Source organism: Drosophila elegans, unplaced genomic scaffold, assembly GCF_018152505.1.
Source record: "Drosophila elegans isolate 14027-0461.03 unplaced genomic scaffold, ASM1815250v1 contig_133, whole genome shotgun sequence".
Lineage (NCBI taxonomy): Eukaryota > Metazoa > Arthropoda > Insecta > Diptera > Drosophilidae > Drosophila > Drosophila elegans.
The window spans coordinates 1,737,695-1,762,654 of record NW_024545499.1 but is presented as its reverse complement, the minus strand read 5'-3'; the positions used below and the strand labels follow the sequence as shown (position 1 = coordinate 1,762,654).

Below are 24,960 nucleotides of genomic sequence, written 5' to 3'. Positions count from 1 at the left end.
TGAATTACGTAACTAAGTCTGTTAAGTCTGTAAGCTGCCGATAAGGATGCATGTGATGAAAACGAGACGCCCACTGCAGCATGTGCCACTGGCGATTACCGTGGGCGTCGAAGGGCTCCAGCGGAAAACTTTTAGCAAAGCAACTGCTTGATCTCCAGCAATTATGCAACCCCGTCCAACTTGACGTGTAAACGGACCAGCCCACTACATTGATTGATCAACAAATGGAAATTCGAGCTCGCTTCGCACTCAATTGACTACAATAATGGAAAGTTCTTAGAAGTGTCGCCTGCATCTGGCTTCCAGAAGATTCGAGGAAGCCGTATGGCCTGCCCTCCAAACAAACCAAGTGTAAATCATTTGGTCTTCTCTCTGAGCGTGCGGAAGAAAACTGGTAGATTGTACCGAGGAATGGACAAATCTGCTTCTAAATTCCGATCAAATTGTTATAGTCCGAAAGTGGAAATAGTAGTTGATGACTTCAGTACTGAGTACTAAGTAGTTTGCTTGTGATTTGGCTTTTAAAATTGAAATATATATTTTTATTTTAAAAAGAAGTTAAATAGGCCTACATAGACTCCCCAATCAATGCGACCAATACTTCGGGGGTAAATGTATATAGGCTTTGACAGTTGGGGCCTCTGGCCATTTAGCCCGACTTTCAGTACAGTATTCACGTAAAATTAAAAAGGTTTTATTCGAGTTTTTATCTTGAATCTACTGCGAAATAAATTATATTTTTGAATTTATTTCCTTCGCTCATTCATTAAAATAAAATTTTTTTTTTTGTTCAATTTAGGATAACTTTTGATCCAGGTTTTAAGACCGCTGGATCCAGCTTTTTGTTTGAGTCTTGTAAAAATGGATTTCAGTTCAATACAAACCTAACGTGTTGCCACGGTAATCCACATTTTTCAAGGGCTTGATTCATTTGTAACGGGAAATAATGGTTTTAAGTACTTATAAAGTCGTTGTATCCATTCGCGTACTATGGTAATGTGGTCTGTACCGAGATCCTTAAATAGGATGGGTCACGTTCTGCCCCGCTAATTGATAAAAACTGTATGATTCCGAATTTAAAGGCTAAAACTGCCTGACTTAAATGTAAAACCTGTGATTTTCCAATTGCAGTCACATACCACCAAGTTTTATAATGAACGGTATTAATTGACTTATTTCATTATATTAAAATTCTGGTGGTTTTCGAAAGTAAAACTATTTTATTAACCTAAATTTTAAAACATTTATTTATTCTCAATTTTTTATGTATCTAAGGATTAAACACTTAGTGCTAATAGCAATCGAAGCACGAATTGTTTATATAATTATTACCCAAATGAATAGTGAAACAAGAGCCATCTCTTAATTTAAGGGGAATAAGAGCAAGCGAAAACTTTCCGTAGCTGAACCATTCCCTTGAATTTACACTCAATTGGTCACCCCATGAACTATGGAAATAGGTGAATTGCGATCTACGGCGAGGAAAAGAGAGGGAAAGCAGGACTCAGCGGAGCTGATTGAGAAATCCCACGCGTGCCGGAAAATTTCCGATATCGTCTGGTTCCCTTAAGTGCGCCGCAGAGCGCAAGGGAGAGCGCCTGAGCGAAAGTCAAGAGAGAGTGCCGGGAGCATATAAAAGCGGACCGCTTCCCACTCAGCCGAGTCATTCGCCGCGAATTTTTGCCTCGACCACAACGCAGTCTTCAGAACCGCGCTACCGAACCCGAGAATTTCCAGAAGCAAATCGCATTAAAACGCGCTAATTGACAAGCCGACAGTGTTAGCAAAAAACGAAAAGAGAATGAAGCCCACCAACAACTCGACGCTGGAAGTCGTTTCCCCGAAAGTGCAGGTTGATGATGAGTTCATTACAACCGACTACGATTACCAGACATCGCATGTCAAGCGTACCGCCGATGGACAGCTACAGGTAAGTTCGATTACCAGGGGACTACTCCCCCGAACCGCGGCCATCAACCAGATGTTCGTTGTCAGCATCCATTTGAACGATATTGAATTGGGTGCGAAAAGACCATTTTCCGGCTGCCGCGCTGACCTTCACATTGAACTTTTCCAATGCTTCCCGCTCAAATGCGCACTCGTCAGCACTCAGAGAATAATATGCCTTCCACTGGGTGCCTAATAATATCCAATTTCAAAAGTTTGTTGTTACTTGGAAAGATTTAAAGAATCAAAATATAATGGGTTTAAATATATATGTAAGTTTATGATAGTTTTTCTAAGGGACTTTTACAAAAATTCCAAAGCAGAAATCTAGAAAACACCTAGTTAATCTTAGCCCTAAATTATAGTTCTATAGATTTGAGTTATAAAGTATCATTAAATTTAATGTTTTATTTATTCAAAATTAAATATAAATTCATTAAAAATATTATGAACTTTATTTTCACCAAAAAATAGTGATATATATGTGCTATATTTTCTTTAATATTTCAAAAAGAAAAGGTTAAAATACAACAAATAATTTTTTTTCTCGATGAGCTTTAAGTTTTTTATTTTTGCTTAGTCAACGTATACACAGTTAACTCTAAAATTATTTTTCGTTACTATTTTATGGCAAACAAAACACGCGCATTTGTTTTTCCAAGTGTAGGGTTAGAGAAATTTTCCATTATCTAAAAAGCAAGGAACTGTGCCAAATTCCCGGAGTCCCAAGGGCCCACTCCCCGATTCGCGGTAGATAAATATATATATAGCGATAAGCGGGGGCGGTGCCTCACTCACATACCTACACATGGCGTTACAGCTGAAGTTTATTGATTATTCGGAGAAACTAATGACGATAAGTACAACTGATATATCGTCTTTATTTTGGACAGCGGGTGGCGTGATTCTGCGCGCAGGCGCCGTTTCGAGCTATTAAATGGACTCTAAACAAATAGGGATGACAAGTGAACCCAAATAGAAACCCGATAGCCCATTTCCAAGCGATTGTGGTTGCGGTACGTGCTCTGTTTACATCCATGTGGGTGCCACTGCCTCTACCACCCCCACCCAGCAGACACTTGCTGCGCCCCAAGGTCACTGTCAGGCGACGTCCACTAAGAGAGCACTCCAAAGAGAAATCGGCTCTCTTTGCCGGTCTATAAGAGAGTCCCATGTTATTTCGCCGGCCGGCTTTTGCCCAAATTCTTGGCGGACTTTGAACTAGCACGTTGTCAAATTATAAATGCAATCATCATCATCATTATCATTACTTATTCATCAGTTTTTATTTGTGGCACAAATCAAAGAGCACGTTGACTCGGCAAAAATCTGGCAAGAACTGCTAAACTAAACATCAGGCACAAATGCGATATAAGAATTTTGGCTACCTCTTAATGTCAATATACATATATAAAATATATTTCGATATAATTAAATAAATTACGCAAGTAAAGAATTAATTTTTTTTACTTTTTCTGCCTGAGTTTGATGAGTACTGTAAATGTTCTCCCTAAAAAATTCATATGCTCGATTGGTGTTAACTAGGATTAGGGGTGTACTTATATTTACTTAGCACTTCTCAGCAAAACATCTGGCAAAATTATTGTATTTATCACCATAGATTTTAATCAATCTAAGCAAAGCCATCTGTTGCCAAGAGACCCCCCATCACCGATATCCCCAAATGCCAAAAAACACGAATGGGGTATTAATCAGGTTCGCGTCGCAGAAATCAGGCGATCATAATTTATGCGGCTACCTGACTGGGGTGCTGTATCGATAAGGTGGCCGGACCTATTATAAGACCAAACGGGTTGTGCCATGCCGATCCTAATCGAAGCTAATCTCTACGCGATCTTGCAGGTGCACCCCCAAACGACATCACTTAAGATTCGCACTGGTCGCCAGGTGCCCAAGCTGGGCGTGATGCTGGTGGGATGGGGCGGCAACAACGGCTCCACGCTGACCGCCGCCCTGGAGGCCAATCGCCGCCAGCTGAAGTGGCGCAAGCGGACGGGCATCCAGGAGGCCAACTGGTTTGGCTCCATCACCCAGGCCTCCACCGTGTTCATCGGCTCCGATGAGACCGGCGGCGACGTCTATGTGCCCATGAAGGAGCTGCTGCCCATGGTGGAGCCCGACAACATTGTCGTGGATGGCTGGGACATCAGCGGGCTGCACTTGGGCGACGCCATGCGCCGCGCCGAGGTCCTGGACGTGGCTCTGCAGGATCAGCTGTACGAGCAGCTGGCCCAGCTGCGGCCTCGGCCCTCCATTTACGACCCGGACTTCATCGCGGCCAACCAGTCGGATCGGGCCGACAATGTGATCCGCGGATCGCGACTGGAGCAGTACGAGCAGATCCGAAAGGACATCCGCGACTTTCGCGAACGCAGTGGCGTGGAGTCCGTCATCGTGCTGTGGACCGCCAACACGGAGCGCTTCTCCGATGTCAAGGCGGGACTGAACACCACCAGCCAGGAGCTCCTCGCCTCCCTGAAGGCAAACAACTCGGAGGTGTCGCCGTCCACTATCTTCGCAATGGCCAGCATCGACGAGGGGGTGAGTACCGCGTGTTTAATGGGGTTCAACTGTCAATACTCATACTCACCTAAGGGAATTTGAAAGTTTAATTGAAACTGTTGAGAACCAGAAAGGAAGCAAGGAACCTTTACAGCTATTACTAAATTTTAATATTCTATAAGACGACTATACACATTTTGATTTTTGAGGAAAAGTATGTAACAGGAAGAAAGTATATACATATATTCTGGATCAGGTTCAATAGGCGTGTCGATCTAGCCATTTCAGACTGCCGGTCTGTTCGTCCGTCTGTCCGTATAAACGTTAAGATCTTGGATACTATAAAAGCTACAGCTCTAGTTAAACGCCGACAAGCCTCAAAAGTCATTTAATTTTGGGACATGATAGAGATTAGTTATTTGGATATATTGTATATGTGTGTATCGGTCATATATACCGATAGGGTAGACAAAAAAATATTTTAAATCGTGCTATTACTTCAGAAGTTATTGAGTTATTAAATCCTCTGGCGCTACTCTGCCGGCAAAACTCTATTCTATGCTCACCAGATAGGGACGTTGTGAAAGACAAAGTGATAGATTTGTTAGCGGGGGGTGGGGGTGCTGCACGCTCTTTGTCTCTAGTGTTGGCAATGAAATTCGACAGATGGCGCCACCCGAACTCCCTTTGTTTTGTGGAGCAATTTATATTTTGAAATTTGTTAGCTTATTAAAGGATATCAGTCGGGGTAACTCGATTGATACAATGGACTTTAAATGATATAGTCGTCCGATTCGGTCTGTTCCGACTTATGTCCTATCTGCAATGGAAAAAGGACTTTTGGGAAGGCTTTATCCATATAGCTTTAGAAGTGAGATACTAGTTTGCGTAAAAACAGACAGACGGAAGAACTAAACGGCGGACAGGACATAAGTTTCACATAAAACACATTTTTTATAAAATCAGCGGTTTCCTACAGTTTCTAATCGGTTTTATTAATACGTATTTTATTTGTTCTTTATTCTCCATCCATCGCGCAGTGCACGTACATCAACGGATCGCCGCAGAACACCTTTGTGCCCGGACTCATCCAGTTGGCCGAGGAAAAGAAGGTCTTCATTGCCGGCGATGATTTCAAGTCCGGCCAGACGAAGATCAAGAGTGTGCTGGTGGACTTCCTGGTGGGAGCTGGAATCAAGCCGGTGTCCATCGCCAGCTACAATCACCTGGGCAACAACGACGGAAAGAATCTGTCCGCTCCCCAGCAGTTCCGCTCCAAGGAGGTAAGCGTCCGAAGAATTCCCCCGAGGGCTGTCTGTAGTTAAACACCCTTCCCTCTTCGCCGGCAGATTTCGAAGAGCAACGTAGTGGACGACATGGTGGCCTCCAACAGGCTGTTGTACGGACCCGAGGAGCACCCCGACCACGTGGTGGTCATCAAGTACGTGCCCTACGTGGGCGACAGCAAGCGGGCCATGGACGAGTACACATCAGAGATCATGATGGGCGGCCACAACACCCTGGTGATTCACAACACGTGCGAGGACTCGCTGCTGGCCACGCCCCTGATCCTTGACCTGGTGATTCTCGGGGAGCTGAGCACACGCATCCAGCTACGCAGCGCGGAGCAGTCCGCCCCGTGGGTCCCCTTCAAGCCGGTCCTCTCCCTGCTGAGCTACCTGTGCAAGGCGCCTCTGGTGCCACAGGGTTCCCAGGTGGTCAACTCGCTCTTCCGCCAGCGCGCCGCCATCGAGAACATCCTGCGCGGATGCATCGGTCTGCCACCCATCTCACACATGACCCTGGAGCAGCGGGTAAGCAGGATCTGTCAATCCCCAGTGCTGGAGAATCCCTAATCCTCTCCATATTCACAGTTCGACTTCGCCACCATTACGAATGAGCCGCCCGTAAAGAGGGCCAAGACCCTGGGCCAGCCCTGCGCCGTGGAATCGGCAACCAATGGCAAGAAGATCCAAGCCAATGGACACAGCAACGGATCCGCCAAGCTGGCTGCCAACGGGAATGGCCACTGATGCGGGGCACTTACAGGAAATTGATTTCCCATCGGAAATATATAATTTGAATATATATGGTTTTAATTGGATAAATTACAAACTAGGCTTAAGCTATTATTACTAACTGAATCGTTAAAATACAAAAAGGCTTAAAGGACACTTGTCTGTACCACAAAGTATTTACTTCTTATTCCTTAAGGTATTTTGTGCAGAAACAAACATATATGTAAGTGGCAATATCTTACGCCTTCAAAGGTCAATACAATAGGTTTGTTTGAAAACTATTTCTCTGTGATCTAAAACAACCAACTTATAATACAAAATTATTTTTCCGTCATTAGAAGTGTGGGTATCTAGAGCTTCAAGACTGGCAGGGCATAACTTAAATTGAAATCAAATTTGATCTGTGTGGTTTCTTTGGTTTATTTGAGTACCCATACGACATGTGTGTCAGGCATTTGATAAATTTTGTTTATTGCTTTAAAAAATATAAAACACGAGCGGCAATTTTTTTTCACGAATAATTTACGGATAAATAACGGCAAATTCTCAGCTAAAAACATTTAGGAAAAGTTCAAGTTTAGTATGATGTTCTGCTAACTTGATATCAAGTTAGCAGAACATCTCATAATTTTAAAAAAAAATTGAGCGGCAAAATTTTTTTCTTTCACAAATAATTTACGGATAAATAACGGCAAATTGTCGATAAAAAAAAAGTTAAAAAAAAAAAAAGTTTAAGCAAGATTTTAGAACATACTTTGCTGGATAAGAAGCCCTGAAAAAGATAACGTAGAAAATAGAGAGACCAGGAGTAAAAGCGAAGATCACTGAAAATTATAGCATGCTTTACGGCGACATCATTTTAAGCGAGTGAAATATACGCCTCTCTTAAACTCTGGCTGCTACAGAATTCTGAGACAAATTTAATTTGTGTCATTCATTTATCTGCGTATCTGCTGAAAAAAAACGAAATTACAAATGACGATTTACCTGTTATTTCTTTTTTTGATCTTTTCCATGAAAGCCAAAATAATAAGCTTAAAATGAAATTTTTTAAATGTACAAATTACTATTTCTTGGCGCTTCTGCGAATATTTAGCAATCAATCACTTAATTTATAAATTCTCAAATTTATTTCTTCAATTTTTCCTATTATCGACCGATTTTTAAAGAATACAAATACGATGTTTCTGAAAATAAAAAAGTTTAAAAAACAGCGAAGTTTAGATTTTACAATGTTTCCTACAGCAGCTGTGTCTTAGTAGTGCGATTGGATCCGTTTCGACTTATATACTATCTGCAATAAAAAGAAATTCTAACTGAGAGACTAGATTCGTAAAATCGGACGGACAAACGGACACGTCTATATCAATACATATCACAAACGGACACGTCTATATCAATACATATCAAATACATAGTGCAGAAACGTCTTCTTCCATGCCACAAAATTAATAAAAAATTTTGGGGCCCTTTTTAATATAGATTAAGCTAATTTCTGCCAACATTTCAAAGAACTTCACTGAATGGATTTTTTTGGCATATTTCTAAAGATTCAATTTCATGCAAAATTGAATAAAAGGTTAAAAAAATCTAGTGAAAAGAGATGAATACTTAGCTGATCGAATTTCTTGTGAAGTTATTGAAATTCATTAAAATGTCAAGTTAAAAATTTAATTTAGCTGGATTTCTTACCTTTTTATAAAGTATCGACCAAAACTTTAAAAATTTATGTTTTTTTTTCGTAATGGGATACTTTGCTTTAGAAATCCTTTCGGGAACCCTCTGGAAATGGAGATTCCCTTAAAAATAAGTTATTTGACCAATTAACTACCAAAATCACCCGCCGGTTTTGCGCAGGCGTTCTTCAGTTTTCGAGAATCGCGGTTTAAAGCATGAACTTAATTTGAAGGAGAAGCAGTTTTGAATGTTTTATGCAGCCCACTGAAGCTCAAAAGAATGCTGCATCGTTATATACTCGATAAAATACATACGCAAAACATATAATAATGCATTATATTATTATTATAATATTTGCAACGGAAAATGTTAGCCGCCTTCGAGTATGCTACAATTATCTGCTTTTCCAACTGAGAAATTTGGTCACGCGCCATCTCCATATGTATTCCATATAAGTTTGATAAGACCCTGGGATGAGGGGTATCCATAAACTTGTTATTTGTCCATCTGCTGCAATCGAAATTTAGTGGATCCTAATTTTAGATATTAAGATTATTGGCCTGAAAAGTGTTACAAACAGAACCTTAAGGAACTAACACTTTTCAATATTAGATAAATACAATTCACTTGGCACACTATTGGTCAACGTTTTCTTTCCTTCAATGCGCCGTTTGTCTTTTATTACTATTTAAAACCATTTTTTTTTGTAATTTTAATCGTAATAAAATTTGTAAGTATTTATTGTTATAAAAAATTATAACCAATACGTGAAGTTCCCACTTTTATCTGAGAATTTAACTGAAAAAACGTCGTTAATTTAATTTCAGGCAAATCAATTTTAAACATTATTTTCAATGGGCTTGCATTTACCTAAGATAATATTATTAGTGTTAGTTAAATATAATACCAGTTACGTAGTTCTGAAAGTTAGAGAAATGAGTTTTAGTGACCCCAAATGGACTATCCTTCAAATTCGGTGAGTTTTATCCTCTATTGCGTAGTTGGGCTTACCAGTAAAGCGTATTACCCCTCTTGATTGATATTGATATCTTTGGCACATCGGAGAGTAATTAGTTTCTGCTCAACCCGTTTGGACCTTATCGGAGGGACCCAGCACTCAAGTCAATCAATACGGGTCCCTCTGGCTCAGTCGATACTCCAACTGTGAAGGCGATTGATGCACATATAATTAACTATATTCTCCGATATAGTCCCCTGCGATAGACAATAACAGGTTGCCACAGGGCTTGGCTCGGCCCCTCAACGTCAAGTTGTTGGCACAGACTGACATTTCTGTGGCCCCTAGACCACCCACAAGCGTTTGCAACAAAAATATGTTTATTATCTATTTGAATTTTTTATGTACCAGGGAATTTTTATCTCAATGCAATAGTCAGTATTTACTATAAGGTATATAAATTAACTGGGTTACTTGGTGGTTTTTTAACCCGAAGCGATGCCTTACAAATTCACCTTCGGTTCATGTGGCTGGTTATTGTGGCTTGAGCATAGTTCCACTGGGTCCCCAATGTTAACCACTTAATAGACGTCTTGGAAAGACCAAGAACCACATATTTCTGTGATCCGTTTCCCATTAACATAAAAGAGCCTAGATAGTTTGAACTGTTAAATACTTTTAAGCGTTTGCATTTGGCCTAAAATCTTTAATGTTCCATATGTCCGTTGCGTTTTAAGTAAACCTTTACTGTTAAATGTTTTGAGATAAGCCAAAAAAATACAAAAAAAAAAAACTGTTTTTAAAAAAAAATTGATTTAATTTTTAGCTTAGTTAAGTTTATGTATACCTTTTTAATTACCAGTAAAATAAAAAGCTAGACATCTCTAAGGAGTTCAAACAAATAACACACAGACTTTGAACGTGATTCTTAAAAATAATCCTGCAACTTTACTGGAACTTGCGTTCGTATCTCTTTTTTAATTCAAAACATGAAGCTTAGAAAAGCCGAAGTAAATATATCTTTCCAGTTATAGAAAAAATGTATATATAAATTAACTTACCTATTATACCAGTAGCTATTTATAACGAGACTATGAAATTTTTTTCAGATTTATATATAAATTGATTGATATGATATGATTGATATATGGAAGCTACGATATGATAAAGTCGTCCTATGTTGTGTAAAAAATAACAACACCTCAAATTGTTGTAATGATATTTTTTATTAGTTTTTCGTACGTTTCTATGGCAGCTATTGTCTTAATGTTAAACAAAATGTTAAATTAAATCCACACTTAACGAGTTCATGTGGTTATATTTGTAGTTTTATTTTATAAAGTCCTTCGATTTTCCTAAAATCGGAACATATAAACCATACGTCAAAGCAAATTGTCGAGTAATAGGTTACAATACAAGGAAGTTATGTCGGTTCTCCAATTCATTTTCAATCTGTACTATCATATCTGTATCATAAAGTCTTCTAAATCGGCCAGTTTCGACTTATGTGAATACTAATTTCAATAGAATCTGTGGCTGAAATATTTCGATTTAAAGGCAACACCATTATATCTTACGATATGTGTGACATTACAAATAAATTTAAGTTATCATTTTACACAAATTCATTCATACAAATATCTGTTAATTCCTGGTTATCTCTTCATAAGAAATCTCTTCTGACTACGTTTCTTACAAATCTGTCAATCAGGATCGGCGGTGATTCATTTCAAATTGCCCAAATCAAAACTCTAACCCGTGGTGAATCATTTGGGAATATCTTTTAACATTGCTATTCGAGTCCTGATAACGACTCCCGAAATACTTGCCCACCCGCTGGTTTGTTGTTATCGAAATCTACGTCAGGATTGTGTAGCAAAATTGGAACACGCCGCGATAGCGGACTAGATGGTGACTTGCAAATCGGCCGATAAGGGTTTGCTGGTACCTGTCGACCCCAGAAAGCCGGTAAGCAAGTACGGGCAGTGGTAGTCCTCTCTCCGGAGAGCGCTCCACCTGGAACTCGAACTAATTTAGGTTTAGTTGAGGGTTATCTTATCGTTCACACTGCGTGGTCTGCTTGTTTTGTGGCAGTGTCAGAAGTGGCGATGTCTAGTGGCTAGAAGCTAGATGGCAGAGCTGGAAACTAGCACCTAGAGGCTAGAGCTAGATAGCGCTGAGCCGCGCAGTCGACGTCTCCGTCGACGGTGCGGATGTATTGGGTGGGTGGGCCATGGTTCAGTCGTGAGTTGCGTTGCATTGCGTGCGGTCTGAGGCTCCGCTGGCGATTTGGAAACCCGCCCTAGACCCTGGGATTTTGTTCTAAGCAGTGCGTCTTCGGTAAATAAATAATCCCGTAGTGTAAGACTCTAAAATTATGCAAATTGCCAAGGGAGGAGTGCAAGCTATTCGGCGCGGAAAAGTGTGAAATGTGTCAAGGAGTCCAAATGTGTGAGCCCAGATATGGCCGTTAATTAAGATGGTAAACTATCTTTTCGCGGGCATTTTCAATATTTTTTCATCGTCAGTGATAAGATACGTACCTCCCGACCCGCTTTCGGACCAGTCGGAACCCAGAGGCCAGTGGGGCAGAGAGCTAACCCGGCTAGATAAAGCCCAGTGCTTCCCGACAAGCACTATCACTCCCCAAGCGAAAGCCATTAGCCGCGTGTAAACACGAGTGGTGGTAGGCTTCGTTTGATGTATCCGTCAATGGACGCGGCCATGGGTGTTAGTTAGAAAGGTCTTCGAGCAGATATGAGCGATGAGGTCGGGCAGACAATGCCCAGCCTATCCGCATATGCATGCGTCTGATAGACCTGATAGACTATTAATCAATGTGACACAGCCCCAGCCCCAACCCAAGCCCGAGGCTGAGTCAGAGCACCTGCTCCACCTTCCATCGGAGCACCCCGATTTGGGACTTAGCATTTGCGACTTTGACAAACGACCCGTCTCCTCCCACACGTCCACCCAAATCCCCGCGCTTACAGGCTCTCCTATCAGCATTGATAAGCGAAAACTACATGGACGGAGCAACTTCGTCGCTAAACTGGCGACGCTTAACTTGGCGCGTAGGCAGCAGGCAAAGTCCCCGGCTAGCGAAGAATGGAAATGTTTGTGCGGATCCCACATGGGCACTCATCTGAGGAAAGAAACATCTGGCGCACAATGGGAATGCCAAGTTCACTTGATGTAGACCACCCCATCCATCCCCTGACCGCAAATAGGCGGAATACCTTCCGTGCAATTTGAACATCGCTATGCAGGTTGCAATTGCGACCTGCAATTGATTTGAAATAATCGCTGTAATTATATCGATTGTCGAAACAATTAAACAAATGTTCTGCAAGTATGGCCAAACTAAACTCTTTCCCAGACCAATCTGGATATTAAAATATTTAAAATGTGTTAAAGTTCTCTGATTCAAAAGTCCATTTCATCCATAAATGGCCTTAAAGAGAAAGGTAAAATCAGGGGCTTTTCCATGAATTTGTGAGGGGGTTCGAAACAAACTTTTTGTAGCATACTTTTTTTGTTCTACATAAATGACCTTAAAAAAAAATTTTTGTATAGACCCATATCTGTTTATAAAAAACTGTGTGAAAAATATTTCATTATTTAAGAACGGCTGGGGCGATTTTGATTTTCAGTTGTTCAGTTGTTTCAGTTGTGCCAGAAGGTTCTAACATAAATAAATTTTGATAAATTTTACACAACACCGTTTAAAAGATTATGCTACCCGACCCAATGGATCCTATAGCTTATAATTGCAATTTGCTCTTTGTTTTGATCAAATGTTTTATCAAAAACCTAGTCACGAAATTAGGATAAAAGGTCATACAGTTTTCAAACAAAAGTGTTTAAATAAAATTATTTTCGCACAATAAAATAATTGTTATTGAAGAAAATTTGCCATTTTCCTAAAATAGATAAATAAATAGAAAAGGGGCTAATAAAAACATGTATTTGATTTTCAAGATTTTTTTCTTGTTAGCTGCTTATTTTTATAATTATTATTTATTTGAAATGAAACTTGACTGGGGTACACAAATTATTCATTAATAAAATGCTGTTTACAAAAGCTTACATCACTTAATGTTAAATTCTTTGACAGAAATGCTGAATGCATCATAGAATTAATTAGCTCTGACTGATACCGAAGATAGGAGGTTAAACAATATGACATCGTGTTGCTGTTGAGCACGCAAAGTAATTAAGTTAGTATCTAAACCTGTGACTATAATATGCTCTGCAGTTGCCAAATCGAAGCCCTTTGACATGGAAATGCACAAGGAAGCGGAAGCGAACGACAAGTTCATCGTGAAATACCGCCAGCAGTACTACGACTTGTCCAAGTTCATGCACAAGCATCCGGGGGGTCTGAATACCCTGAAGGGCCTCAAGAACGCGGACATGACAGCTCGCTTTTTGAAGAGCCCGCCGCATTCGGATGCAGCCATGTACCTGATGAAGGAGTACAAGATCGACCCAGAGGACTCCCCAAAAACCAAGTCAAGCCACAGCGATGCCGAGCTCCAGGATAGCAATGGGGCAGTGAGACAACGGCCTGGGGAAACCGAGGACAAGAACAACAACAACCAGGTGGATGAGAGCATGGAGGTGAGTTTGATGAGCGGCTTTTAATCTGTAACTGTAGTGGCTGGCCGTTGGGATCACTTGTTGAGCTGGGCAGAATGTTTTCGGAACTGCCTGCGATCCAAGGCTCAGCTAAAAAATATATAATTAACGTAAGGCATGTTTTCAAAGGAACACTCGTTTTGGAAATCCTAGTTCCCAGTAGCTTAGTCAGTCAGTTGATGGAGTGCTTCAAGTTTCTTGGGGCTACACGAGGTCTCACAGTTGGCGCGACTTGTTGGCCAGCACAAAGACCTTCGCCTTGGAGTAGATGCGGATGTCCTCCTCCACGGTGGTCAGCTCCTTGTCGATCTCAGCCTTGCGGTTGCGCACACGCAAAGTCTGTGCAGTCATGGGCATGTGATTTAGCTCATCGACGAGCTGTTCGTAGCCTGTCAAAACCCATAATTTAAGCAAGGATATAGTTAACTATTATAGGTGTTACTCACGCTTCTGGGCGTTGGTAAGGTGGGTCAGTCGATCTTGATCGCTGAGCAACACATGGCCATGTGGACAGTCGGGATCCTTCGCATCTGCAATTTGCTTGGCCACGGCCTTTTCGCGCTTCTGTTTCTCCAAGTATCGCGGCAAGCGCACCTCATCCCGAGCTGTGGACACAATCAACCAATTATTCTTTGAATAATAACAGCTTACTTATAATTTTATGAATTAACATAAGAGTGAAGTTCAGCAAAGTTAAAAGTCAAATTTTTTGTAAGGAGGTTTTGAGCTGTGTCAACCATCGACTCTTTTTGGTGTTTAAACTTTTACCTGGTTAGTTTGAACATGGTTTACTTTTGAAATCAGTTTGTCCATTTCATTAGTATTTAAGAAAAGTAATGCTAGTAAAATCGACTTTCACTATTAAATAATTTTTTTTTTTAAATAACAAATGCCTAATAATGAATTTTGAACATTTAAATGCTAATAAAAGTGCCTTTAAAAAAAAATGATTAGTAAACGATTGTGAAAGCTTGTTTCGGCAGACCGAAGTACAAATACGCTTGCTGTCAATGGATGCATCTACGATGTTCAAAGCAGGGAACGTAATCATTATAGGTGATGTAATAAAAACAATTTAATAATTATTTTTTGAGCGAAAAAAAATCTTTAAAATTAATGCATTTTTTTTTGATAAAAGTCGGATAACTGTTTTTCTGCAACATTCTTATAATCGATTGTTTTGATAGTTCGTTATGTGAATCAAGACGAATCAAAAACACCCAGTTTCAAAATAAATATATTTTATAATTATATGAAAAAAAACGCGTTTTTCAACAAATGTCTTTAAGTATGCCTCAAATGCATTAAAGGGCATGCTATAAGGGTTAGTGCAAGATCTTAAAGCTTTCATACAAATTTTGACTACCGTAGTGTACGTATAAAAAATACGATTTGGAAAGTTTTAAGAATCTATCTTTTAAACTGCCCGAAATATAGGCACAGAACCGTATGGTCAGTATGACAGATATATGGCAGCTATAGATAAAGATGATTTCTTAAAAAAATACGAATGCAAAAGTTTCAAGTACTTAGATTTTCAGGTCAGCTCGCAAACGGTATAGAAACAGTTGAAAAAAAATTATATATAAAATCAATTAATTACTTTTGAAAAGCATTTACTATTAGAAAAACTAATGAACCATTTCTTTACTCCACGGAACACAAGAAGTTTAAAGCTATGAATGCTAAAAAACATTCGGAAAATACATAAAAACCGAACCATACATGTAATTATAGTAATGTTCGTTATCATATTAATATAATTTTTTTATGTGTATGGAATCGTAAATTGTTTCAAAATTATTTAATGGATATATGAACCCTTATATTGAAGACTGATTTTACTGGCACTTCTTGTATTAATGAAATAAGTCGTAGGTTTTGGACCATTTGTTTTGTTTGTTTTTATAAAAACCAAATACATTTTGTTTAGGACGGCGAGTGTGTAGAGCTAGGGCTATTAATATTAACTTGAAAACTGTTGCCGTAAGGGAAATACTCACATCCCAGTTTGTGCTCACGACGCTTCGACTTGGAGGTGATGGTGGTGACATTAGAGGCCGTTGTGAAGCGACTACGGGCGCTGAGTGGTGCCTCGTCGTCCGAGGCGCCGTAGTTGATGGGCTCGGCCTCGAGCTCGGACATGTGGAAGCGGCTCTGCTTCGAGGAGTTGGAGCGGGCAGAGAGCGGCAGCTGCTCCAAGTCCTCCTCGTTTTCATACTGCATGGGTTTGCGGTTGTCCTCGTACTTTGTGAGTGGCGCCTCGATTACAGATCCACCATCGAAACTGCATCTGAGAAAGAGACAAACGCTACAGACACCTTCAACTCAGTCCGAACGGGCTTACTTTTTCAGTGCATTGGTGAGGTACACCTCGTCAGTAATGTCCTCGGTCTGAATGGCGATGCTGGTGGAGCTGCGATTGGTGCCGCAGGATTGGCAGCGATCGGATGGTGGGTCTGATGACGGCTCTAGGAGGCTCTCCGCCTCCACATTCTCCGACGGGTCATACAAGGCGGGATTGCGCTCCTCCAGTCCGTCGAAGCGTTCCCCCTCGGCCGGAATTGCCAGTGCCAGTTGGTGCTGGGAACGGGAGTTGCTCCGAGTGCCCTGCAGGGTGTTCTGATGCCCGATCTTGGCCCTGGCCGGTGGCCTGTCCGCCTTCGGCTCCCTCAACTCGGAGGAAGAGCGTCGCAGCGGTGGCATCCATTTGGGACGCACTGGCTCCTTGGCGGCCAACTTCTGACTGGTGGTCTTCTCCAGCGATCGCAGGCTCACCTTGTTTTCCTTGAGGAAGTTTCGGGACTGTGTGACGCCTGTGGGAACGCAGACCAAAACAAATTACTAACTGGTTGCCATGGCCGATGGCTGTTTGGAAAAAAATATCTTACGCGGCACCGAAAAGATGCCCTTTAGCGTGGGAATGGGGCGAATTGATGTATTCGACATGGTCCACCTGCTCCCAGACAATCAGCAAGGCGGCTGGAGTTTATTGTGTCTACTATCGACTGCGGCGAGCGGAAACTGCGTAGTTATGTGTGAAGTACGGGCTGAACCTGTGTTCAAATGACAATTTTAAACCAGCTGCTTGTAATTGTGACTGCTTATCGATAGCCGATATATTTTGTATTTCGTAACGGGGCCTGCGGTTGCGGATGGTCACACTTAAAAAGATTAAGGGTATTCAGGATCGAGGGGATCTTTGTAAAAAAAAATCATTTAATAGGAAAAACAAATTTTTTAATAGATATAATAAATATGCGTTTCTTTTCGGATGTTAAATATTTGAATATTTTTTAATTTTAAATTTACATTTTAAGTTAGCACAATATTAGTTTTATATATTTTAGCAAGGTTGTTTATTTGCTCAGGTAAAGAGAATATTAACATAATGTACAATGACAGTATAAATGACATCCGCGCATTAACCTTAATTAAAACCAAAATCTTTTATAAAAATTTCAGCACTTGGTGGACTGGTCCAAGGCAATGCTCCCACAGATCGCCAACATAACGAAGTGCTACGACGAGTGGGTGCACAAGCCGGTGGACAGACCACTGCGACTATTCGGTCCTTGGTACTTGGAGATGTGCACAAAAACGCCGTGGTGGTTGGTGCCCACATTCTGGATTCCGGTGATCATCAAGTGTGCCTGGGGGGACTTGATCAGCAGCTGGCAGGATCGCAGTCAGGTTAGCGAATGGCGAAACCTCATAAAATTGTAACTAAACCTTCATTTTTCAACTTTTAGCTTGCTGTGTTTGCAATTTACTTTTTGCTCGGTGTGCTACTGTGGTCATTCCTGGAGTACACACTCCACCGCTGGGTGTTCCACGTAAAGCTGAGCAGCAAGAGCGGCAGTTGGCTATGCACGTTCCACTTCATGATCCACGGACTGCACCACAAGGTGCCCTTCGATCCGATGCGGCTGGTGTTCCCGCCTCTGCCCGGAGCACTGCTCGCCACGATCATCTACACGCCGCTCAGCCTCGTCCTGTGGCATCCGCGCGTGGTCCTGTCCGGAGCCTTGGCCGGTTACCTGTGCTACGACATGATGCACTACTACCTGCACTACGGGAATCCCTCCACCCGGGCCTTCGTTCACATGAAGCGGTACCACTTCCATCACCACTTCTCGCACCAAACCCTCGGGTACGGCATCAGCAGTCCCCTCTGGGATTTCGTCTTCAAGACAAGGATTCACCTCCGCAAGCTGAGGTACCAACTGCGCTGGTCCTAGCCGCGAATAAAACGCTATCGCTATCACACAGTGCTACTATAGAACAAATTGAACTCAGTTTTCAACGCAACGGAGTTGCTGCCGGCACAAAAAAAAAGGGCGATCGAAAGGACTACATTCGTTGTCGGAGAGTTTTGTGCGGGCTGAATACTGAGCATTATGAATAAGAATAATTTGTAAGTCTTGTACCTTTTCTATTTAATAGGAATAAACTTCCATGATACCAAAGAACCGACAGACTATTCATTTAACATTTTAGATTTTTGCCAATATTGGGAAAAAAAAGACAGATTTTTGTCAAAAAAAATTATTTTCTCTGGACCGTGGACTGCAGAATGTGATAGCTTGATGAAGCTATTTTTTAGTCTTTTAAGATTATTTAGTTAAGCAATACTTTGTAATGATTTTATTCAAATTCAGCGGGTAAATTCCATTCGATAAATATCTCCGATATGTTATATCGAAGAGGGAAATTTCCTTTTGATGGCACTCGGTCACACTAGCGAACGCCCAGCGAAAGTTTTGTTTATTTTTTTGTGGCCCTCATTTCTCCTGGAGGAACGATGCTAAATGCCAAAATCGGCAAGGTCGGCAAAGTCCTGGTGTGCGGGATGAAGGGCGTGGGCAAGACTGCGCTCATCGAGCAGCTGGTCTACGGCCACGTCAATCCGGAAACGGTGAGTGGGCGGCGGCGACGCGACTTCAATGAAAACTGGTAGCTCATCATCCGACTTGATTGCAGGAACTGCATCCCACCATCGAGGACATATACGTGGCCAGTGTGGACACGGGCCGAGGTGGTGCGCGCGAGACCCTGCGCATCTACGACACGGCTGGACTGCAGGGTGAGCAGCAGCAGCTGCCACGCCACTACCTCCAGTTCCCCGATGCCTTCGTCCTGGTCTACGATCCCATGGACCCGCGCAGCCTGGACATGCTGGCCGACATCAAGACCGACATCGAGAAGCACAAGGAGAAGAAGGAGATTCCCGTCGTGGTGCTGGCCAACGTGCGGGCGCGGGCGGCTCCCAATCCGGTAGAGAAGGTCATGGACCGCGCCAACATCTGGTGCCAGCGGGAGCGCATCAAGCACTACACGGTGAACGCCATGGAGCGGCCCTCCCTCTACGAGCCCTTCACCTCGCTGTGCGCCCGCCTGCATCCGGCGCAGACGAAGAGCACGTTCCCCCAGCTTCGCCAGGTCATGCAGAATCGGCAGAAGAGCGAGGCCTAGATGACCTGATAACCCTTTATCATTTAAGTTTTAATCGTGGGCTTACCCAGAAATCTCCGACCATTTAAGGGCCTAAAACGTTGCGAAAAGTCACGCTATGTGCCTACGTCTGTATAGACTTAACTCAAAGTCTAAGAGGTCTCCGGGCCTTTGAGATTTCTGGGACAGCTTCAACTGTTCTCGTATTAATCCATTTAGTGTTTACTTGCCGTGTATTAACCGCTTAGCGTTTGTGTGGTCTAGAGACCGAGCTGCCACTTGTACTTATGTCTATCTGTTTGTGAGTGTCCAATTATTGTATCTAGTATTTATTACACCCAAATGTCTAATCTCAGTGGGAGAGCATTAAGCGTAATCTGTATTCAGTGCTCAATCGCAGCTCAAATGTCGGCGTAGTGATTAAATTAGTGATAAACCATACCGAATTTCATCCCTGCGGAAATCCCCTTGATTTAGTCGTCTGCCAGCCCCTTCCGCGTGAACAATGGCTTGCCGTGTTGCCTTTCTAGCGGCGCTACTGGCGCTAATCTGCGCCAGCCATGTGGCTGCGGCACTGAGCATAACAGTGCCGGGCACCAAATGGTGTGGACCGGGAAACATAGCCACCAACTACGACGACCTGGGCACCGAGCGAGAAACGGACATGTGCTGTCGGGCGCACGACAACTGTGAGCAGAAGATTTCGCCGCTGGAGGAGGTCCACGGCCTGAGGAACACCGGAATATTTCCAATGTAAGAGAAGGGCGTTTGGAGAGTGTTTGGCTCAATGTGTGTGCAATCCCCGCAGATTCTCCTGCGCCTGCGAGTCCGCCTTCCGGAGCTGCCTCTCCGCCCTGCGCAACGGGCACTCCCTGGCCCTCGGCAAGATCTACTTCAGCACCAAGGTGATGTGCTTCGACTATGGCCACCCCATCGTCTCCTGCCGCGAGAAGCAGGCGGATCTGTTCGAGACGCGATGTCTGAGCTACCGAGTGGACGAGGGTCAGCCGCAGCGCTGGCAGTTCTACGACTTGGCTTTCTACACACACGTCAGCGGCAGCGAGGAGGACTCCCGGGATTGAACTTCGACATCCGCCGGCGATAAGCCCTCGTCTGTTTACAATGCTGATTTTGAAACGATTAAATTAAATTGAATTGATTAAAATTTTGAAGGTAGTCTAATCACTTTGTAAAATAAACCAATTAACATTGACTAAAATGAAAAATATAGTTTTAAAGTGATTTTTAAAGAACGAATTGGACTTCGACATCCGCCGGCGATAAGTATTCGTCTGTTTACAAAGCTGATTTTATTGAGTTGATTGGAATTTTGAAAGTGGACTAAAATAAACCAACTAGCATTGATTAGAATGAAAATATAGTTTTAAAATCTTTTTTAAGAAGAATGCAAGCTTAGCTAGTGTTTTAACCAAGTTTAATGCAAGAAAAACAGTGTTTATGTCATTTGGAAATGGAGGATTAAAAATCAAAGGATTAAATTAGTTGAAGCCTATATTTTATTCAAATCACCTTTTAAATATAAGACTATTTAAGAAGTGGGTTAATTTAAATAAAAACAGTTAAAATCTATTCATAAAAACAATGGTTTGTTGTAGTATGACATTTAAACATTAAATATTAGGGCAATGGCAGCAATTACTTTTTAAATAACTCGATACCTGGACCATCCGAAATAAAAAAAAATTGAAATTCTTTTCCGTAGGCAATTCTTTTACTCGAAATTTAAATTGTTTACTTTTTAGAAACACCTAGAGAGAAATAATTCGATTTTTAGCGAAAATCTGTAACATCTGTAGTTAGTGTTTACAATTTTAAAACGATCGGTGCAATAGTTTTGAAGTTTTGATGGGCACCGACATTGAAAATATGTTGTCGGAAAAACGCTTTCAAGTTTTTAACATTTCATTATTAGTACATTACGATTGTACAAGTGAATAGGTAAAATAAATTATAACTTAAGATTTAGACACATAGTGCATTTATTTAAGATAAAAAACCTTTGAAACACTACTCCCCCCCTTACAGGAAGACTTAAACATTAACTAACTTGGACATAAAACCAAATACATACACACATATTTATTTAATTTTATAATGTTTTTAAAACAAACAGACAGGAAACACAAATATTACATTTTACTTTTATACTTTTTCCGAAATTATGTGCGTATAGCTTTAATTGCATATATCTGCCATAAATCACCGAGACACTATACCTTACAATTTAAGAAAATAACATATTTACCCCCTACATAGCTTTTCAAGAAAAGTTGGGTAAATTAAAAAAAAAAATAGAATTCGTTTTTTAAAATAAAATATAAGAAAATTTAAAATAAGTATGCAACGAGTACTTGTAAACATCGAGCCATGTTAATCAGTCAACTCAAATTGATGCCTTGCCTACAAATCTAGATTTTGGGGTCAGCCACTCGAGGCGGGGATCGTGAAGAACGGCATGTCGTAGAACTGCCAGACCTTGGCCTTCGACTTGTCCACCTGATAGCGGATGCAGCGCTTGCGGAAGGTGCCCTCCTGGTACTGCTTGCACTGGGCGGTGGGGTGGCCGTTGGCGAAGCACCTGCTCCTGCCGCCGTAGTAGATCCTTCCCAGCGTGTTGGAGGTCAAGCTGTTCACCGCCTGCAGGCAGTTGATGAACTCCTGTTCGCAGCTGCACTTGAGGCTGAATTGGATGGGGAATGGGAGATGGGGGGGCGGTCAGTGTGGACAAAATCGATAAGGGATTTCAGGGGAGCCTGCACTTACATGGGAAACCAGTCCATGTTGGTGGGCAGTCCGTGGAGGGCACTATGCGACTCTATGATCTCGTCGCAATGGTCGTGTGCCCGACAGCACTTGTCCGTCTCGCGCTCCCAGCCCAGATCCTCGTAGTTGGCCGCCGTGTTGCCCGGTCCGCACCACTTGGTCCCGGGCACCGTGATGCCCGTGTGCGGCACTGGGGGCAGCGCCTGGTTGTAGATGTCCTCGTCCTCGAAGATGGCCTCGTCCCCAAATGAACTTGCCAAGGCCACAAGGCCACAAACGAACGTGCCGCGCAAGAGCCACATGTTTAAGCTTCGCCTGTCGCCACACAACTGAGCTTGTGACCGCTCCCTCCAGCCGCTTATACTCGGGGCTGATAAGGGCGGCCAGCGAAAACAACAACAAATTACTTTACTTACAACTAAGTTAGGCTACTTCTATGGAAACTGAATACTAATACTTGCCATAGCTAAGCTGAAACAAAGTTCAATTTTCTCAACACTTTAGCTACTGTTTATTATATAGAGCAGTCTGTGCACTAACTAAGTATATCCTTAAAAGCTTCGGCGGCTGTCTTCGCCGTCTTGCGCTTCGCCTCCTTTGGCTGCTCTTCGTCCAGGTGCTTGGTCAAACTCTCCTGCCACTGGCTGGGCGAGAGTTTGTATGTGTCCAGGCGGTACTTTGTGTAGATAATGCGCCCGTGGGGCGATCCCTTCAGCATATTGGCCTTGGCAAACAGCTCTTTGGCCATGCGAAGCTTTTGCGCTTCCTGCGCAGCCTTGAAGCACTGCTCAAAGACGCGGGAACCGTGCCGCGTGATGGCCAAGTCGACGTAGAAGCCATCCAGCTGACGAATCAGACGTTCTCGCGACTTCTCGCCAATGAACTTGCTCTGCATGAAGGCGTCCACGATGTGTGAACCGTTGGGCGTGTTGAAGACCTGAGCCAGCTGGGTGGCGGGCAGATCGAGGATGCAGTTCACCAGGAAGATGGGTTTGTTGAACTGCAACACGTGCTGGGTGATCAGCGAGCCGTGGAGGTGAACAAATCCGGACTCGTCGCCGCCCACCACCTCGAAGGGCTTCAGCTTGACGAGGCAGTTGAAGAAAAGCTTCGACTTTTCCTTGTCGCCGCTGACATGCAGGGCACTCTGCAGGGCGGCAATCATCTGGGCCTGCTTGGCGCCCAGACGCAGGCAGGCGGCACTCAGGGCGGACACCACTCCGGTGTGGCCCATTTTGAGCAGCGCCTCCACGTGCGGTTGGAGTTCGGTGAAGACGGCCTCGAAGTCCGGGACCTCCTTGATGTGCTGGAGCAGGCGCTGGACGGCGAAGTTCGTTCCTTGCTGCTGAGACAGGTAGGCGATGCGGTTGCAGAAGAGCATTGCATACAGCTGGGTCAGCAGTTTGGCCCCTGCCACGCTCAAAATCGTTTCGAGCAGAATGACCGAGCTCTGATGGTGGAAGACTTTGGGTAAGATCGGCTCTGCTGGCTTCTGCTCAGTGCCCTCCTCTGGCTCCTTCTCCTTCTCCTCCCCATCGTCGTCGTCCTTAATTTCGATTTTGGTGTCTGTGTCCATCTTCTCCTCGTCGTCGTCGTTCGGCTTCAGCAGGCCGATGGTTAGGATTTTCTTGCCGAAATGCTTGAGCATACTTTTGTCCGCCACACTCAGGGCCAAGCAGATGACGCCCAGCAGGCTGGACGAGTGCTCCTGGTAGGGGAAGTCCGAGAACTGGGGCCACATCTCCAGGCGCTGGGGGAACTCCTTCATCACCTCTTGCCACTCGTCCGGCACCGCGTACATTTTGCGGTGCTTGGCCATCTCAGTGCCGCCCTTCTCGAAGGCGATCTTGGGCACGTGCATGCCCACCAGGGACAGGATGGCGGTGCGCATGATGTGGCTGGCACAGGTGTCCCAAACGAAGTCCTCCAGGTTGTTCAGCATGAACTTCGAGATGCGCAGCACGAACTGCCGGCACTTCTCGCGGTGCTCCTCGCTAAAGTCGGCCTCCAGGTTGTACTCCTCCTCCACTTGGGCGGCATCCGGTTTGGCCCGCTTGTTGGCGCTGGAGGCATCGCTGGTTTCCTGGACGGCCGCCTTGCCGACGCCGCGCAGGAACGCAATCTCGAGCATTTTCTGCAGGACGTGTGAGGCAAAGCGGTCGGAGCACAGAGGCCGCAGGCTGTCTCCAAACTTGCTGAAATAGCGCTCCAGCTGGACGTCGTCCACAAATCCCACTAGCGACTCCAGCGCCTTGGACACAATTTGATTGGAGGCCAGGTGGATCTCCTGGTTCTGCGTCTGCTCGAACACATTGTTGGCCATGTTGACTGCGGGTGGGGATGTAAGTAAAGCTGATTATGATTTGGGGGCAATAACTACCACTCACCCCGCTCCTCCACGTCCTCGAATCCCACCTTCATGGCGTCCAGAATGTTGATGAAATAACTGAACTGCTCATCGTCGATGTGGGTTCCCCTGCCGAATATTCCTTGCTTGGCGAATCCCTTGGCGTTCCGCATGAAGCGATTGCCCTTCTTCTTGGGTCTTTTCCGCTTCGAGGCGCCATCTGATTCCATTGTGTTCAAAACGAAATTAAAATTAAAATCTACTTTCAACGTGCGCCAGAACACGCTGTAACGAAAAATACCATTGAGTTGAAGAAAATATACTGTTTAGCCTACAGAAAGGTCACACTCCATTTAATTTTATCGATATATATGGTAGATAAATCGATATATTTCAGGTAATTGCGGTAGAATTTAAATTCGCTTTTCGAATGGATACTTCATCTCACCCACGCAATGGAACTTAAATACTTTTTGATCCAATTTTTGTTTTCAAAAAAAGGTTTTAAAGTTTTAAAAAAGTGGTTCTTTTTCAGTAAATTTCATTATGTAACTCTGAACCCTGAAAATTTCAAGGGCAAGAAAAAAATTGAAACAATCAAGTTTAAAGGC

General features: G+C 43.1%; 7 protein-coding genes across 8 annotated transcripts; 4 read left to right on the top strand and 3 right to left on the bottom strand.

Moving 5' to 3' along the window:
* Window positions 1–1,658: 1,658 nt before the first annotated feature.
* LOC108149664 (inositol-3-phosphate synthase) lies at window positions 1,659–6,661 on the top strand. Its single transcript, XM_017277409.2, has 5 exons — window positions 1,659–1,930; window positions 3,811–4,509; window positions 5,511–5,753; window positions 5,820–6,284; window positions 6,345–6,661. Exons 1-5 carry the CDS (start codon window positions 1,802–1,804, stop codon window positions 6,501–6,503), a joined length of 1,695 nt encoding a protein of 564 aa, XP_017132898.1. The 5' UTR covers window positions 1,659–1,801; the 3' UTR covers window positions 6,504–6,661.
* A 4,619-nt stretch (window positions 6,662–11,280) lies between these two features.
* Window positions 11,281–18,233, top strand: LOC108149659 (dihydroceramide fatty acyl 2-hydroxylase FAH2). 2 transcript variants are annotated; one of them, XM_017277405.2, is made up of 4 exons: window positions 11,281–11,452; window positions 13,382–13,746; window positions 17,230–17,457; window positions 17,517–18,233. In XM_017277405.2, the coding sequence occupies exons 2-4, from the start codon at window positions 13,405–13,407 to the stop codon at window positions 18,003–18,005; spliced, it is 1,059 nt and encodes a 352-aa protein (XP_017132894.1). In that variant the 5' UTR covers window positions 11,281–11,452; window positions 13,382–13,404; the 3' UTR covers window positions 18,006–18,233. The 2 variants fall into 2 exon arrangements, with proteins under 2 accessions (XP_017132894.1, XP_017132893.1); XM_017277404.2 differs by having other exon boundaries at window positions 11,284–11,463.
* On the bottom strand, window positions 13,363–16,853 carry LOC108149658. The gene is made up of 5 exons (XM_017277403.2): window positions 16,656–16,853; window positions 16,112–16,580; window positions 15,768–16,057; window positions 14,211–14,369; window positions 13,363–14,153 (listed from the first exon to the last, which is right to left on the bottom strand). The coding sequence occupies exons 1-5, from the start codon at window positions 16,711–16,713 to the stop codon at window positions 13,981–13,983; spliced, it is 1,149 nt and encodes a 382-aa protein (XP_017132892.1). The 5' UTR covers window positions 16,714–16,853; the 3' UTR covers window positions 13,363–13,980.
* Window positions 18,234–18,477: 244 nt separating the features above from the next.
* Window positions 18,478–19,657, top strand: LOC108149627 (NF-kappa-B inhibitor-interacting Ras-like protein). Its single transcript, XM_017277357.2, has 2 exons — window positions 18,478–18,682; window positions 18,748–19,657. Exons 1-2 carry the CDS (start codon window positions 18,569–18,571, stop codon window positions 19,237–19,239), a joined length of 606 nt encoding a protein of 201 aa, XP_017132846.1. The 5' UTR covers window positions 18,478–18,568; the 3' UTR covers window positions 19,240–19,657.
* On the top strand, window positions 19,291–20,444 carry LOC108149629 (phospholipase A2). The gene is made up of 2 exons (XM_017277360.2): window positions 19,291–19,971; window positions 20,027–20,444. The coding sequence occupies exons 1-2, from the start codon at window positions 19,724–19,726 to the stop codon at window positions 20,298–20,300; spliced, it is 522 nt and encodes a 173-aa protein (XP_017132849.1). The 5' UTR covers window positions 19,291–19,723; the 3' UTR covers window positions 20,301–20,444.
* A 750-nt stretch (window positions 20,445–21,194) lies between these two features.
* On the bottom strand, window positions 21,195–22,399 carry LOC108149628 (phospholipase A2). Its single transcript, XM_017277359.2, has 2 exons — window positions 22,003–22,399; window positions 21,195–21,919 (listed from the first exon to the last, which is right to left on the bottom strand). Exons 1-2 carry the CDS (start codon window positions 22,302–22,304, stop codon window positions 21,661–21,663), a joined length of 561 nt encoding a protein of 186 aa, XP_017132848.1. The 5' UTR covers window positions 22,305–22,399; the 3' UTR covers window positions 21,195–21,660.
* A 90-nt stretch (window positions 22,400–22,489) lies between these two features.
* On the bottom strand, window positions 22,490–24,652 carry LOC108149626 (nucleolar protein 9). Its single transcript, XM_017277356.2, has 2 exons — window positions 24,390–24,652; window positions 22,490–24,330 (listed from the first exon to the last, which is right to left on the bottom strand). The coding sequence occupies exons 1-2, from the start codon at window positions 24,577–24,579 to the stop codon at window positions 22,538–22,540; spliced, it is 1,983 nt and encodes a 660-aa protein (XP_017132845.1). The 5' UTR covers window positions 24,580–24,652; the 3' UTR covers window positions 22,490–22,537.
* Between the last annotated feature and the right edge of the window lie 308 nt (window positions 24,653–24,960).

Bases quoted from the DNA above. Each gene is read 5' to 3' on its own strand.
- LOC108149664 (XM_017277409.2), top strand. From the start codon at position 1,802: ATGAAGCCCACCAACAACTCGACGCTGGAAGTCGTTTCCCCGAAAGTG. The intron at 4,510-5,510 runs GTGAGTACCGCG...TCCATCGCGCAG, and splicing joins TGGCCAGCATCGACGAGGGG to TGCACGTACATCAACGGATC. The intron at 6,285-6,344 runs GTAAGCAGGATC...CCATATTCACAG, and splicing joins ACATGACCCTGGAGCAGCGG to TTCGACTTCGCCACCATTAC.
- LOC108149629 (XM_017277360.2), top strand. From the start codon at position 19,724: ATGGCTTGCCGTGTTGCCTTTCTAGCGGCGCTACTGGCGCTAATCTGC. The intron at 19,972-20,026 runs GTAAGAGAAGGG...CAATCCCCGCAG, and splicing joins AACACCGGAATATTTCCAAT to ATTCTCCTGCGCCTGCGAGT.
- LOC108149659 (XM_017277405.2), top strand. From the start codon at position 13,405: ATGGAAATGCACAAGGAAGCGGAAGCGAACGACAAGTTCATCGTGAAA. The intron at 13,747-17,229 runs GTGAGTTTGATG...TAAAAATTTCAG, and splicing joins AGGTGGATGAGAGCATGGAG to CACTTGGTGGACTGGTCCAA. The intron at 17,458-17,516 runs GTTAGCGAATGG...TTCAACTTTTAG, and splicing joins GCTGGCAGGATCGCAGTCAG to CTTGCTGTGTTTGCAATTTA.
- LOC108149658 (XM_017277403.2), bottom strand. From the start codon at position 16,713: ATGTCGAATACATCAATTCGCCCCATTCCCACGCTAAAGGGCATCTTT. The intron at 16,581-16,655 runs GTAAGATATTTT...GCGTTCCCACAG, and splicing joins GGGCATCTTTTCGGTGCCGC to GCGTCACACAGTCCCGAAAC. The intron at 16,058-16,111 runs GTAAGCCCGTTC...TCTCTTTCTCAG, and splicing joins CTCACCAATGCACTGAAAAA to ATGCAGTTTCGATGGTGGAT.
- LOC108149626 (XM_017277356.2), bottom strand. From the start codon at position 24,579: ATGGAATCAGATGGCGCCTCGAAGCGGAAAAGACCCAAGAAGAAGGGC. The intron at 24,331-24,389 runs GTGAGTGGTAGT...CCCCACCCGCAG, and splicing joins CGAGGACGTGGAGGAGCGGG to TCAACATGGCCAACAATGTG.
- LOC108149627 (XM_017277357.2), top strand. From the start codon at position 18,569: ATGCTAAATGCCAAAATCGGCAAGGTCGGCAAAGTCCTGGTGTGCGGG. The intron at 18,683-18,747 runs GTGAGTGGGCGG...ACTTGATTGCAG, and splicing joins GCCACGTCAATCCGGAAACG to GAACTGCATCCCACCATCGA.
- LOC108149628 (XM_017277359.2), bottom strand. From the start codon at position 22,304: ATGTGGCTCTTGCGCGGCACGTTCGTTTGTGGCCTTGTGGCCTTGGCA. The intron at 21,920-22,002 runs GTAAGTGCAGGC...CATCCAATTCAG, and splicing joins AACATGGACTGGTTTCCCAT to CCTCAAGTGCAGCTGCGAAC.